We start from the raw sequence: 15,615 nt of genomic DNA, 5'->3' as shown, positions 1-15,615 counted from the left end.
GTTGTATCGAATACGTCTGTCACTTATTGTTTTTTATTTGTATTATAGCATACTTATGGCTGTTCTTTGAGTCCTTGTCAAAAACAGTCAATTTATCACTAACACTAACGCCGACACTAACCCTAACACTGTTATCACTGACGTCAACATTAGATGTGTTTAAACAAGATAATAAAGTTTCTTTCAACACAAGTCTACGGAATTGTTGGTGTACAGGTTGCAGTGTGTGTTGGTCAGTTGGTGCATAGATTGAAGACATTATTTGGGGACCCAAGGGACAGGACGCGTCTCCAGTTACCCTGTATCTTTGAGTCGCAGTGGGACACATTAGGTACCGTACCCTACGCGTACTTATCCCACATCGAAATAAATTGACTGATGGCTTTAAATGATGAAATTCTTCAATCTGCTGTGTCTCACACCAGCACAGCATTGGAAATCCAGACACTGGAAACAGTTCGACTCGTTCATGATCGAAACATCACTACATTACTTACCAGTCTTGATAGACTGATGAATATTCCAAATAACCGAAAAAATGTAGTTGCTGCAAAAGATAGACTGGATAATGCAGTGGCTACTTGGGAGGAATATTTGAACAATTACATTACTTTGCATTCAGCAACAACAGAATCTGATGCCATGAATATTCAAAACGCTTCACAGTATTTAACTCAGCTAAATGATATGAAAAATTCATGTAATATGAAATATCGACATTATCAACAAGAATGCCTTGCTAGTGATCAATCCCAAGCAAGTTCCAGAAAATCAAAACGTTCACATTCAAAGACCGGTAGCACAACTTCTTCCACAAAAGCGAAGTTGCTGGAGCTGGAGGCGGCCGAAGAATTAGAAGAGGCACAAGCTGCACAAATTGAATCTCAACTTGCCAAACTTCAAGCTGAGAAAAAGATGAGAAAGGCACTTTATAAACAACAAAGAGCGAAGATCATAGCAGCCAGTAGTACAAAATCCTCAATAAGTTCATTGATCGAAGTACAAGCTCTTGATGAAACACTGTTTGAACCACCCCCAGCGTTGAAGTTGCGAAATTATGTGCCGGAATATCCTTGTAACGTCATGCAACCTTCTGTTCAAGTTTCAACAGGAGGTGGAATAACTGGCATTCTCAGCTCAGCAATTGGCACTTCTACAGGTATGGCCATTACAATGCCTTCTGCTAGTATTACTGAGCTTACGTTGTGTAATTCGACGCCTGTTATCAGTAGGAGCCAACAGCTGCATAGAATTATAAATACCACTGGCACCTTACCAATTGTACCTTCAGCTATACATGATAATATTGCACCATTGCAAAATTTGCCTGCTGTGACGACCTCAGGTATCTCTATGGGGCCGGCGTTATCATACCAAACGGCAAGAAGGAATTTGTCATATCCCACCGTCTCATCAAGTTACCATGATAATACGTTACCTGCATATCCCCCAATGGGGCCGGCATCTATAGGCACATCATTTTCGTATCCTGCTATTTGTGAACCAACTTTTACCTACCCACAAATTTTTCGCCCTGTGACTTATCCTGAGCCCCTTCCTACCTTGCCTACCCGACCCATTATGTCATCAATGGCCAGAGATGACTGTTGGATGCCACCGCCTTCAAGATCCTATCTTCCTCCTAGTCCTGCACTACCACCAGTGATTTCAAGACCTGATCCTCACACTTCAGTACTCCCCGAATATCCATCTCAACAATTGGATCATAATTATCCCAGCAGAGATGATTTGTATGTTTTGGCAAACACCATGAAACAAGGCTTCACACTGCCTAAACTTGACCCCATAACATTTGATGGTGACCCCAAAAGCTACCATGCATTCATGCGTGGATTTGACAACATTATTGGTCATCACGCCTATGAACCTGCGGTGAAATTAGCTCAACTTATACAGATGTGCACTGGTGAGGCCAAGGATGCTATTAAGCATCTTGTAATTGTCGATTCTCCAAACGAAGGATATCAAGCAGCACGAGACACCTTACTGTATCGATTTGGAAATCGTACACTAGTCATTGACGCTCACATCCGCCAACTGACGGAAGGACATAGAATAAGAGCCAATGATACTAAAGCACTGTGTCGACTTGCGTCTCAGATGAGAAACTGTTTCATTATTCTGACACAGTGGAAAGCTGAACAAATGCTGGATGCACAAGCTTATCTCAAAGATATATTTCGTCGTTTACCACCAACATTACAAGCGGATTATGTACATGACACTTCTTGGAAAAATCATCCGATTCCTTCATTCACTCATTTATTGGAATTTGTTGAACTGAGAGCCCATCTCAGTAATAATTTTTATGGACGTTTAATGGCAGAAAATGACAACAAGCCCAGGGCAGTACAAAATTTTAAACCTCGCTTTGGGAAAATGTCTGCCTATTCTACAATCAGTTCTTCAACATCACAGAAGAGGAATTCATCACCTGCTTACAGACCAACACATCACAATGGAAGACAACAAGCTCATGGTGCTAGCCAAAAGCACCCACAAACTTTATGTTTATGTTGCAAGAACGATCACTATTTATATCGTTGCGCAACATTCAAACAATATGACCTGCAACATCGTCGTGATTTCATTCGAGAGAACAATTTATGCTTCAACTGCATGAGATCCGGACACATCGTCAAGGAATGTCCGTCTCAGAAACGTTGCCAAGCTGATGGGTGTACACGGAAGCACCACACACTACTTCATCAGAATGAAATGCCAACCAGGCCACGATCACCTGTGACCGGAAATATACCCACGGACACTAATAGTAAGGTCAATTCAACAAATGTAAGTTCTTATTTTGCCAATGTTGTCAACTTTTGTGATACTGATTGTTTTGTAAGGCTCATGGTTGTCCCTGTTGAGGTAGAAGTTTGTGATTCAAACCACAAGTCATTGACATATGCCTTCCTAGATTATGGGGCAACTAGATCCTTGTGTTCCACTAAATTAGCTAGGGATTTGGCTCTCAATGGAGAGCCAGAGAGATGTACAATACGGACTGCCACTGGTCCAAAACTTCATGATGGCATGAAAGTTTCATTTACTATTAGGGGTGTCCTTGAACCACAGACCGTTGATGTTCACCATGCCCTGACCTTTGACTCGATACCCGATGTACGAGATTCAATACCAAACACTGAGGCCACACAGCGTTATCCTCACCTACGGGACTTAGAATTTCCCCTATTGAATAAACCAATTGATTTGCTTATTGGGGCTGATGTCCTGGGTCGTTACCCAATCACTGAAACCCGGGTGGGTGCAGCTGGATCCCCCACTGCATTACACACCATCCTGGGTTGGGCCCTTACTGGCCCAGATGTAAGCATTGCAGAGACCAATGCAGAAGTCAATTATTTGAATACTGTACAACCATTTGATTGTAATTTTACTGATTTTTCTAATTTTAATGAACCTATTTGTCATATGTGTGCTCATGATTTTGCTGATGTCAATGCTAACCCATGTATTACTCAGCCATCCCAAGATGATAGAAGGGCACTTAATTTTATGAACCAAACTGTGACCAAGGTTGATGGTCGGTTTCAAATTGGACTTCCATGGAAGTCAGACACTGTTAGCCTTCCCTATAATCGTAATATCGCTGAGAAGCGACTAACGTATTTGAAACGTAAATTCATGGGGGACCCCGAATTATTTCAGAAATATAAAGATAAAATTGAGGGTTATATTCAGAATGGTTACGCCGAAGTAATCCCATCACATGCACTCACACCCACAAACAAAACATGGTACATTCCACATCATGCCACACACCAATCTAAATTTAGAGTTGTTTTTGACAGTTCTGCTGAGTGTAAAGGAACTTCATTGAATAAAAATTTGCTTTCTGGTCCTGACAACAACAACATGCTAACAGGAGTGCTCATTCGATTCAGGCAAGAATTGACTGCATTTGTTTGTGACATAAAAGAAATGTTCCACAGGATTAAAGTCTCACCCAACGACACAGATGCTCAGCGGTTCCTATGGTGGAAAGACCATAATTTGGATAGTGTTCCCATTGACTTTAAAATGTTGTCCCACAACTTTGGGAACACTTCATCACCTTCTGTTGCCACATTTGCGCTACACAAAGTAGCCACAGACAATCTGTCGAATGCAGATGAGATGACAGTACGCACAGTTATGCGAAATTTTTATGTCGATGATGGACTGAAATCTGTCGATGATCCATCAGATGCTGTAAGACTAATCAAACAGCTCACTGAATTATTGGCAACTGGAGGATTTCACCTCACCAAATTTATGAGCAATGATATCAATGTTCTGCAATCAGTTCCAGAAAGTGACCGTGCTCCTGCAATTAAAGACCTCAATCTTGAACGTAATTCACTCAGTCGAACCCTAGGTGTTCAGTGGAACATGCACACTGATGAATTTGTAGTATATGTCAACATTGAACCAAAGGCGCTCACTAGAAGAGGCATTCTTTCAATGGTGAGTCAAATCTTCGATCCTTTGGGTTTCGTTCAACCATTCATCTTACCTGCCAAGCGAATTCTACAGGATCTTTGTATCGAAGGATACTCATGGGATGACCCCATTACTGGTTTACTAAAGGACCGTTGGGAAAAATGGATCGATAAATTACATGCATTGAATGGCCTGGCGATCCCTCGATGTTACAAACCACAAGAGTTCAAAAGCAACAATATCCAATTACATTGTTTTTGTGATGCCAGCACATCTGGCTATGGAGCATCAGCTTACTTACGACTTACTGGCGACAAAGGTGAAGTTCATTGTTCCTTTGTCAGGGGAGTCGCTAGAGTAACTCCTAAGCAGCCACTGACTATTCCACGACTGGAACTAACCGCTGCAGTTGTGGCTGCTGAACTTGCCAATTCAATTTTACAAGAACTGGACTATACAGTTGACAGCGTTATATATTGGTCAGATTCCATGTCAGTTATCCAGATGATCAATAATCGTTCTGAACGCTTCAAGACATTTGTGGCCAACAGAATAAACACAATTCATCTCTTGTCAAAACCACATCAATGGCACCATGTCGAATCTAAGCTGAATCCAGCTGACACTGCTTCTCGTGGTCTAATGCCAGATAAACTAAACAAGGCTGGTATTTGGTTCAAAGGCCCACAATTTATATGGGGAAGTGAAGATGCATGGACCATGGTTAATGATGGGATTCATAAAGTCCCATGCGACCCACAACTTGTTTCGGAGATGAAAGTTCATTATACTGAACCTATGGAAGATCTCGCAGATTCTTCTCCATTACATGAACTGTTATTGCGTTACTCATTATTCGAAAAGCTATGTAGAGCTGTTGCATGGCTACTACGTTTTCGTACATATGCAACTTGGAAATTCTCACATTCTGACAATTCACCAACTTTGGGATTTTTATCTGTGGAGGAATTAGATTGCGCCACCAAAGAAATTATGAAACTAGTACAACAATCATCCCTCTCAGAGGAGCTCAAATATTTTGAAGATAATACAGATGTTGAGGAAGTACCGTTGAATCGACAGAACAAAAAGAAACTCAAAACACAATTTTCGAAAACACTTCTCAAATGCAACCCTTTTGTACAAGATGGAGTCCTGCGTGTAGGTGGACGACTTCGAAACTCTGGTTTACCAGTTGATCAGAAGCATCCGATTATTCTTCCACCATACCATCATGTGACAAAACTGATTATTACCAAACATCATGAAATGACTGGACATTCTGGTACATTACACACACTTTCCTCTGTTCGTGGCAAATATTGGATTTTGAAGGGACAATCTGCTGTTGCTAAGGTTGTTCGTGACTGTGTTGCTTGCAACAGACGTTCTGCAAAAGTAGGAGAGCAGTGGATGGCAGATCTACCATTTTCTCGTGTTACTGCAGGTAACCCACCATTTTTCTACACTGCAGTTGATCTGTTTGGCCCTGTGAAAGTCAAATTGGGGCGAAGCGAACATAAACGATATGGCTGTATATTTTCATGCATGGCTACAAGGGCCATTCATATCGAAGTTGTGGAATCTTTGGATACTTCAGCGTTTTTGCAAGCTTTCTTCAGGTTTACATCCAGACGTGGGAAACCTGCTCATGTATATTCAGACAATGGATCCAACTTGGTGGCTGGAAGCAAAGCTATTGCAGATGGTATAAACAAATGGAATTCCAAACAAATTGACACATCTCTATCTCAAAGGGGTATACAATGGCATTTTTCGCCTCCTCTTTCTAGTCACCAAAATGGAGTGGTAGAAAGAATGGTACGAGAGGTGAAAAGAATTCTCCGAGCTCTTTTGGATGGCCAGTCTCTCAATGACTACTCATTATGGTCTCTTCTTACAGGAGTGGAGGGAATTCTCAATGATAGACCACTCACACCACTGAGTGATGATCCGAAAGACTTGAATGCCCTCTCTCCCAACTCAATTTTGATAAACAGATTAGAACCATCTTTACCACCTGATGTGTTTTTTCGAACGGATGAATATAGAAGAGGATACAGGCATGTTCAACGATTACTCGATTTATTTTGGCAGCGTTGGACAAAAGAATATCTTCCCCAATTACAGTGCCGACAGAAGTGGCTCAATGTTCAACGCAACTTTCAAATTGGAGATCTTGTGCTGATGTACGATGACAATTCACCAAGAGGATGTTGGCCCAAGGCAATTGTAGAAGAAACATACCCTGATGATCAAGGAGTTGTCAGACGAGTGAAGGTGCGCACATCCAATTCAACATATGTGCGTGACATAAGGAAGCTTTGTCTCCTTGAAGCTGTTTGATAACATTTACACATTACATATATAGCAATAGCATCCACACCACACATACACAGTTACACATACATAACATACATTCTCACTATGGGAGTATTAGGTGTCCATTTTGAATTTTTTTTGAGGGAGATAATTTTTTTTGGTTTTACCCCCCCCCTTTTATTTTCGGGGTCTTGCATTGACAATTTCGTTATCTTTATTGATTTGTTACTGTGTTTATCCTTTCAATTGTTTTTGGAACTCAAGCAAACCTTTCTTGTTTTTTGAAAATTATTTTCCTTGTTATCAATATAACATTTCATATAATTTTCGGGGCCGGTATGTAAGAAATGTTTGCATGCATTTTATGGGACCTTGAGTCCTTCACTTTAAGCACCTTAAGTTAGTCACGCTTTGTGAGTTTACATTGCCCATCTTTACTGTGACGTAATAGTCACTTATTCCCCCGCGCTTTACGGCCTTCTAGAACTTTCCTTGCCACGAGGTAGACGCTTGTTGCGCTTTGCTTATTAGGGAGGATTCTGCGCGACTGCAGAAATTATAGCTTATAGGTTTTACTATTTTCTGGTTATATTACTAAATGATTATCAGGTAGGAATTCTAGAATTGAAATGATTATGTTTATCCATATATTGTCCGATAGGTTGTGAGGATTGCTGTATTTTTGTTGTATCGAATACGTCTGTCACTTATTGTTTTTTATTTGTATTATAGCATACTTATGGCTGTTCTTTGAGTCCTTGTCAAAACAGTCAATTTATCACTAACACTAACGCCGACACTAACCCTAACACTGTTATCACTGACGTCAACATTAGATGTGTTTAAACAAGATAATAAAGTTTCTTTCAACACAAGTCTACGGAATTGTTGGTGTACAGGTTGCAGTGTGTGTTGGTCAGTTGGTGCATAGATTGAAGACATTATTTGGGGACCCAAGGGACAGGACGCGTCTCCAGTTACCCTGTATCTTTGAGTCGCAGTGGGACACATTAGGTACCGTACCCTACGCGTACTTATCCCACACTAGGTATTATGCGATCAGAAAATGTATGAAGCAAATCCGAACCGTCATCTTCATTCTGCAACTTTGAGATCATGCGTTAGAAGCGTGATCGGCTCGTAACGGCAACCTGGAGTAATTAAAGTAATCAGGTAAAACTATTTGATTACTAACAATCAGTTAGCTTTTTTCGTCAAATATTTGTGCGCGGGAAGCCACAAGCGACATCGCAGTCACAAATGTTCGTCGTAGGATGAGGTTCGATTTTGCGTAAGATGTATGGATAAGCTGACTGTTGGGTTATGACAGCGAGTTCGAAACGATATTCAGGTGAGCTAAATTCTATTGCTTTCATTTTTCTATTGTATAAGTGGTAAATTAGAGGTTTTCGGGCATATACGAAATGGAATTATTAACCTAATACAGACGTCTAGATTAGTGGGTGATTCTCTTTTGTATTGAACTCACTAACATCGGACTTATCATATTAGGAAACTTAAACGTAATATACTGATCTACGTAAGCTGCATTCAACAGGACAAGATTTACATGAATGTATTGCATAACTTTCAAAACTTTCGCAAATGTAGCGCAAAATCAATGGTTTATTAGAGATTCGCGTAGCCTTTTCACTTTTATATTTTATTGTGTATAGGGTGCTCCCATAGTATTCGTACCAAGATGGCGCACAACCTGAACACAGTATGTGTACATGGTTAGGGTTCAGGTTGTGCGCCATCTTGAATTTCCAGCACGATCTGCATTCCTAACTTAAACTACCAAGATGGCGCACAATCTGAACACAGTATGTGTACCTGGTCAGGGTTCAGGTTGTGCGCCATCTTGGTAGTTTAATTTAGGGATGCAGATTGTGCTGAAAATTCAAATTTTTAAATCATTCCTAACCCCAAATGGATAATTACTAATATGTCATTTTAAAACGTGGCGGGAGCTTTGTGCAAAAGATCCGATAGATTCAGCCCCGCTGTTCATTGAATATGCTTGCTACAGTTCTGCGACAGTTTATTTATCAATATTTTACCTTTTTTTTCAGATGCAAAACTATTAAAGGTTGGAGATTTAAAGACACAAAGCAACGAACGAGGAATATTACAAGTAAATATCATTTACACATTTTATTTGACTTTTGACGCCTATTTTATTCCTGTACACCACTGTTTTCGTTTAGAATGCTAAACAATTAGATGCGGGCGCACCGCGTCTCGGGTCTTGCGATCAAAGTCCGCATCGTTATGCCACATATTTGATCGTGTGTTTTCCCTTGAGATTCATATTTTTACAAGTTTTAATAATTGTCTTTCGAATCAAAATTTCAAAAAAGTAAGACCCACGTTCACGTTTAAAATGCTAAATAGTTCGATGCGAGCCAACATTGTTATTGCGCTCATTTTATCCTGTGCATTCTATCGAAATTTGAGATTTAGATTTTGCACATTTTTTAATAATTGTGTTTTGAGGTCCGAAATAGTACTATAAATATAGTACCTTGTATCAAATTGGTGTACTCTCTTGAGACCCCTAAAATTCGTTGCTCGCTTCTCTGCTGGATAGCGATCTCCAGTTTGCGATCCCCACCGTGAACAATGTGATAATTCTACAAGTTACTGATCAGAGGTAATTAGTCATATACTCCATGAAACAGTTATAAAAGTTCATTGGGTGTTTTACTGTTATTGTAATATTTGCAACTCGCGCAGTTTGAAAACTACACCTGATATGTTATAAAATATTAAGCTGAATTTATGAAATTGAATGATTACATATACCTGTAACTGTTGAGTTGATGAAAAGCAATTTCTATGGTAATCTATAATATTTGAAATTTTATGGCAATCGCTGAATAAAGTTTATTCGTTCAAATTTTCTTAGTTTTGTGTATTTTAAAAAAAATCGGAGAAAAGTTTGGGTTTTATGGAATCAAATGTCGAAATTTACCCCTTACGTATTTTATTGAAACTAACGTATATTTTTTGCTTTGCAGTGTCTTTGTCAAATAGCATTTGTGTGAATTAACTACCTAATGACCTAGTTGGCTCAACGAAATTTAGTTTGAATCAAATTTAGAATTGGCTTGCACAAAATCTTGACACATATATTGATTTTCAGCTTAAAACACTGCTTGAAAGTTGACAGGACAATTTATCAGTGTACCAAAAGAAATTCGTCAAGTGCCAGCTTTTCATCACTGAGTGAGATGGAGGCCTATCAAGTCTGAAGAGCAAGTATGTGCCCAAATCATTTGAAATCTTTTCAATTTAGATGTCTATAGTATAAATAGAATATATATGTTTTTTTTTTCGGGAAATCCACAGAGAAATATTACTTTCAATATATTGAGTATAAGCTCAGTTTTGGTTCGTGTGTCAAATGAAATTTTTTAAAAATTACAATCTCAAAATTTCAAAATAACATGATACGCACAACTACCGTTTTATTCTGGCTATTGAGTCGGCCCAGTGAATAAGGCTAGGGCCATGTTTTAGAAATAACAAAATTAACCTTTTTTTCGTTCCCGCCCAATAGTCGAGATACAGGAATGCATTAAATTGATCTTATTTTTGTCAGTTTGGGCACCCATGCGCGCTCATAATTGTTTATGGCAAAATCTGTTAAACCAAACCCATGCTCATTTCGTAGAATCGCGGAATTAAATATTCTGTCCTACGAATTAACTGTAGCAATATCCTGTGAATAATAACATAGTCAGTACAGCGCAGGGGCTAACTGCTGTGTTGTCCCATCTGCTGTCGTTTCGTTTAATCGTCCACACCGAGAGGCCAATTACTATCTTGGAATGTCAGTCTATTTAAAGGTTATTAGGCCAGCACAAATAGAAGGCGTTTCACCGCAATAGGGTGTCACGTTGTGATTACGACAAACAGTGAAATTTTTTCATAGTGATACTTTTAGTTCAGCAGTGTATATCTGCAGAGATACTGGAAGAGTTTGAACTATGCCTCGTTAAGTGCAATTCGGTTAAAACACAACCCAACTTAATAACCATAACCATGCGAATATTAAAACTTATTGTTTAACTTGTTGTTTATCCTAGGGTGCCTATATATACTAATATGTCTGACATTTTTGAAATCGTAGTCCTGGCATTTCATTAATCTGATGAGCGTTGTTGCCACAAATTATAGTTGACACTAACTAACATACTATATAAAGTAATCAGGCTAATTTTTTAAATGTAACTGTGGTTCATTGTGACCTGTACGCTCGGGTAGTTCACAGTTGATATTCATGCCAATGATGTTCCCAACTAGTTCAAACTGGAATCGCCCCAAATTTCCAATAATGATATTATAAGAGTGAGTCATACTATGTGAATTAAGATAGTCGTTAATCTTACACCTTAAAGAACTCGTGTTTCAACTAAATTTTTCAAAAACGATACTGTATAAATTATATTCAACCTAGTGTAAACTCCTTTTTGGTTCTTATCCCCTTGCTAAAAGTCCTATGTTATCATAGCATACATGTTCATAACTATTTAAAAATAGAGAAATAGAAATGCGTGTCCTATTTTCCCCATTGTTAGTGCGGGTCACGTCATGTTATGCCTAATCACGTGTATTGAAAAGAGCTTAATTAATATAAACTCTCCTATATAATTTCTACTGAATGGTCTCTTTCATATACGTCACTCACCGTCAATATAAGATATAGTAGTTTCAAAACTCTAGAATTCTTACTTTTTTAATTAGATATGTCACGTCATATTATGCCTAATCATGTGTATTGAAAAGAGCTTAATTAATATAAACTCTCCTATATAATTTCTACTGAATGGTCTCTTTCATATACGTCACTCACCGTCAATATAAGATATAGTAGTTTCAAAACTCTAGAATTCTTACTTTTTTAATTAGATATTAGGAACTTTGGTGTCGCTGCTCGATAACCAGTTTGGTTCCCCGCGACGTCCCTTCCCCAGTAAAACGGTGTAAATTTTATGGTTGTGATACTTTTCACTGGTTGGAAAAAAAAACTTTTAATCGTGTATCTTACCCCCTTTGGTACTAGTTAACCATGACATTCGTGTTCACATGTGTTTCGAACTAAAATTGCATTAAGTTTCCAATAACGATATTATATGAGTGAGTAGAATCAAGTGCGTCAATATGCATCAATATAACCGGGAATCGTACACCCTTTAGTACTGGTTAACAATGGGATTTGTGTCCAAAACTAAAATTTCGAAGGTTACTATATATATACATGAGATCCCACCAATTGTAAATCTACTATAGCCAGCCCTATTGCTAGTAGCCTTATGTTCATAAGCGTTTGAATCTGGGAATATATTCCTTATTTTGCTATCGTTTATTCCCTAGTTATGATCTGTCATGTTCTTATATTTATATATATAATGTCTAAAATGTCTTTGGCATTTATAGATGGCATCAAGTTATTTATAGATGTATATTTTCAGGTCTCTGGGATGGGAAGAAAAGACTAAAGAGAACTTGAAGGTAAAATATAACACACTAATAAATAATTTACTAGTTAAGATTCAGATAATGAGATACAACATAGCACACTGACAGATCATTCCGAATAAGTAATATTTATAATATTGAAAATCTGCAAATAATATAGAATGAACGTAAATGAATATCAGTACAAGTTGTCGTCCTTGTATCTTTAGGATAAGCATAGCATATCACAAGAGCGTGGACAATTTTTTTGAGAGGCGTAAAGGTAATTAGAAAAAGGAATATTTGTTAAATTTTATATTTTTTGCCTTATTTTTGATATTTACATTTCTTAATAGCCGTATTTTCAACGTGCTTTTGAATGAATATAAATATAATTTATATTATGTGTTGCAATATTATAAACTGACAGATCATTCCAAAGTAATGTTAGTAAATAAGGGGGAAATCTGAATAATTTGTCAATGAACTGATAATTAATATTTTTATTTTATGTACCCAAAGTATAAGTATAGCTTCTCTGTGCTCCTGTCAAATTACATTTTCCGTAACTTATAAATCTAAAAATTATCAATGACTTAGTTCGAACAACTATATTTATTCAAATCAATATTATACAAAATTTACTTGCAGTTCATTATCTCGCATAAAGTTCAGCTTTCTGAAACTTGAAAGCGGAAAAGACAGTTTATCATTATACATCAAAAGACATGCGGAGTTATTTGTCCGATTATGCATCACTGAGAGAGGTGGATGATTCGAGTCTAAAGAGCAGGTAGGTTTTTAAAATCTTCTGAATCTTTCTAATTTACATTAATCACAAACAAGTTAGAATACTATATTATAAAAATCGGTGAAGAAATAAATGATAAAGAGGTGAATCCGCAACCCAATTTCATGATTGCGGCATTATAAAATATTAAAATTAAAATATAAAACGGAAGATATCACCATAAGTTTTGTTTTAGCAGTCTCGCAGCAGATTGAAAACGCTTTTTAGACATTGTAAACCACAAAATTTGGTGTTATGTTAGGATTTCTTTAAAATATATGCCATAATAGTAACTGAAATCGAAACACAGTAAATTGTCACGCGATTTAAATTACAATCGTTCGTATTTTGTCTATATCTTGGGATATTTCAAACGGTGAAACCTTAAAAAGAATCAGAGTGACAGGCCTGCGGCGGGGCGGATTCAGTGTTGTTACACTTGGTTTCATTGTTCTTCATTTCAAGTCCACTGATTGACGCGGTAATTTTGAGTTGTAATGATTTTATATTGTCGTAAGACGTAAGTCGTCGCAACTGCAGGTTTCATTGAACACAATTAAGCCAATAAATACCGCATTTTAAATATTGTCGCATCCAGGGGTGCAGCCAGGATTTTACAATGGGGGTTACGTTGTAGCCCGTCTCTCTTTGCCTGATGGTGTTGGTGAACATTTTACAAGTCGTATTTTAAACGTCGACTATTAATCCGTAGTCAGCGGGTACCCGCATTTGGAAATAAAACATCAAAAATTCGGGAAAATTAATTTCAGAGAGAACTAAAACTCGCAGATGTTAGTAGTGTCATAATGGTTTATATGTACAAAAATACGCTCGCATGTAGCGCCGATCAAATGCATGAAATGTGAAACTATTACTTGGAATTTATGAAGTTTTATTTCCATTCAATGATTATGTACTTGCGCCGTGATCACTGGCGGGCAAAATCGTATTTTTTAATCGAGTTAATCGAATATTTTTAACGGACACTGAATAATCAGTATTGTCATTTTGAACGACATCAATTGGGATAGCGGCCGCGAAACCATCGCCGTGGCAATACTTTTTTTTTCGGATTTTACTTGAACAGTGTGGCTTTTTTATTTCATAATTTTGTCGTAATCGAAGGCCTCAGTGAATTATTTGTCACCGCGATCGTTTTGGCGGCCGACAATCCAATTAATGTTGTTAGACTATATTTAAAGCACTTTTTTATTCACTAGTAAATATTAATTATCACGGCGGATATCGTAGTTTTTATATTTCGGACATGATTGTGAGTTCACATCGGCAAAGAGGGACAACAAGTGCATTCACAACACAAATTAATCTTATTCTGATTTCTATCATTACGGTCCATATTTTAGGCGAACAATACCATCATTATTGACCCCGGGGTGCGATATTTTTGAAGCGGATAGTTGGACATTTCTATGCGTTTAATTTTAGATCGTGTCGGTGTTACTTTTGTGTTAAATAATAATTAAAGAACTTCGTAAATTGGTAATCACTACAATACTCACTGTTGAATGTTCACGTAACTCAACTTTGTTAAAACACTTTTTTAATTGATACTGACCCATGAATAAATCGGCAATAATGGCATTTGCACGTGGTTAAAATAATATTGTTTATGTATTTTTAATATAAGCTTACCTTTGCTTTACCTCTGTTAATAAGCATTTTTTGTGATTTGTAACTCCAAAACTTGATAATGAAACTACATATTTATTTTCAGTTTTCTAAGTCACTGCTTGAAAGAGTCATTGCATCAAACGGACATTGGTATTAGTCTGGTGCCTCACGGAGTGAGATGGAAGCCTATATAGTGTAAAGAGTAAAGAGCAAGTATGAAATCTTATAAATCTTTCAATTCATATTTTGTGAGGTATAAACTGATATATCATGTTAAATCCCGCTAGTAAGGAAGAACTGCAAATATTTGAATTATCCTCACAAGATGTCCATAATATTCCGCCCAATTTTATTTATATAATTTCGTAAAGTCATATAATGCAATGGTTTCCACCCGCTAGTTCACGGAAGGTGTGCAGTTTTTAGCTGGTATGCAATAAATGTTCCTGCTTTGTTAGTTTCGTATGCACAATTCCCGAAAAGACGCCGGTTATGCTTCTTTTCGGCGTTCTCCCATCGTTTGACAAGTATCGAAGTATGCGGCAGTCCGCCAGCAATCGGGTTATATTACTGGTAATGGGGCAATTGCGGCTGCATCAAAATACAATTAGTCGGGCCTCATTTTATAGTATTTATTGTATTCGTACTTTATGGGTTTATTTCGTTGCCATAGCGTTTTGTTAGTTTTTCAATAGTCTAGAAGAGTAGTTTTTAACCAGGGTTCAATCGACTTTTTGTTTTTTTGTTGGAGTAACAGGGGTTCGACGAGCTTCCTTCAAATTAAAGCAAGTTTTCTATTATGGGAATTTCTATCCCAGCGTCTACTAATTATGCAAATTTAACTACAATTCATCTCAGATATTTTAACTTACACTTTCAACAACTTATAAATTAGCGTTGCTGTTTGTATAACGTTGCGCAGTTGTAAGTTTTAGTGA

At 37.6% G+C, this 15,615-nt stretch overlaps 1 protein-coding gene and 1 long non-coding RNA gene across 3 annotated transcripts; both read left to right on the top strand.

Moving 5' to 3' along the window:
- Positions 1-378: 378 nt before the first annotated feature.
- LOC120332177 (uncharacterized) lies at positions 379-6,813 on the top strand. The gene has a single exon (XM_078113800.1). It carries the CDS (start codon positions 379-381, stop codon positions 6,811-6,813), a length of 6,435 nt encoding a protein of 2,144 aa, XP_077969926.1.
- A 1,238-nt stretch (positions 6,814-8,051) lies between these two features.
- Positions 8,052-14,890, top strand: LOC120331248 (uncharacterized). Of its 2 annotated transcripts, XR_013476598.1 has the most exons (7): positions 8,052-8,140; positions 8,865-8,926; positions 9,938-10,053; positions 12,270-12,309; positions 12,486-12,538; positions 12,907-13,048; positions 14,781-14,890. It is a non-coding gene; the product is annotated as an uncharacterized LOC120331248 (long non-coding RNA). The 2 variants fall into 2 exon arrangements; XR_013476599.1 differs by lacking the exon at positions 12,486-12,538.
- The last annotated feature ends 725 nt before the right edge of the window (positions 14,891-15,615 follow it).

Source organism: Styela clava, chromosome 6, assembly GCF_964204865.1.
Source record: "Styela clava chromosome 6, kaStyClav1.hap1.2, whole genome shotgun sequence".
NCBI classification, from domain to species: Eukaryota; Metazoa; Chordata; class Ascidiacea; order Stolidobranchia; family Styelidae; genus Styela; species Styela clava.
Note: the sequence above shows the minus strand (reverse complement) of the source record. Positions and strands in the feature narration are given on the sequence as shown.

Bases quoted from the DNA above. Each gene is read 5' to 3' on its own strand.
- LOC120332177 (XM_078113800.1), top strand. From the start codon at position 379: ATGGCTTTAAATGATGAAATTCTTCAATCTGCTGTGTCTCACACCAGC.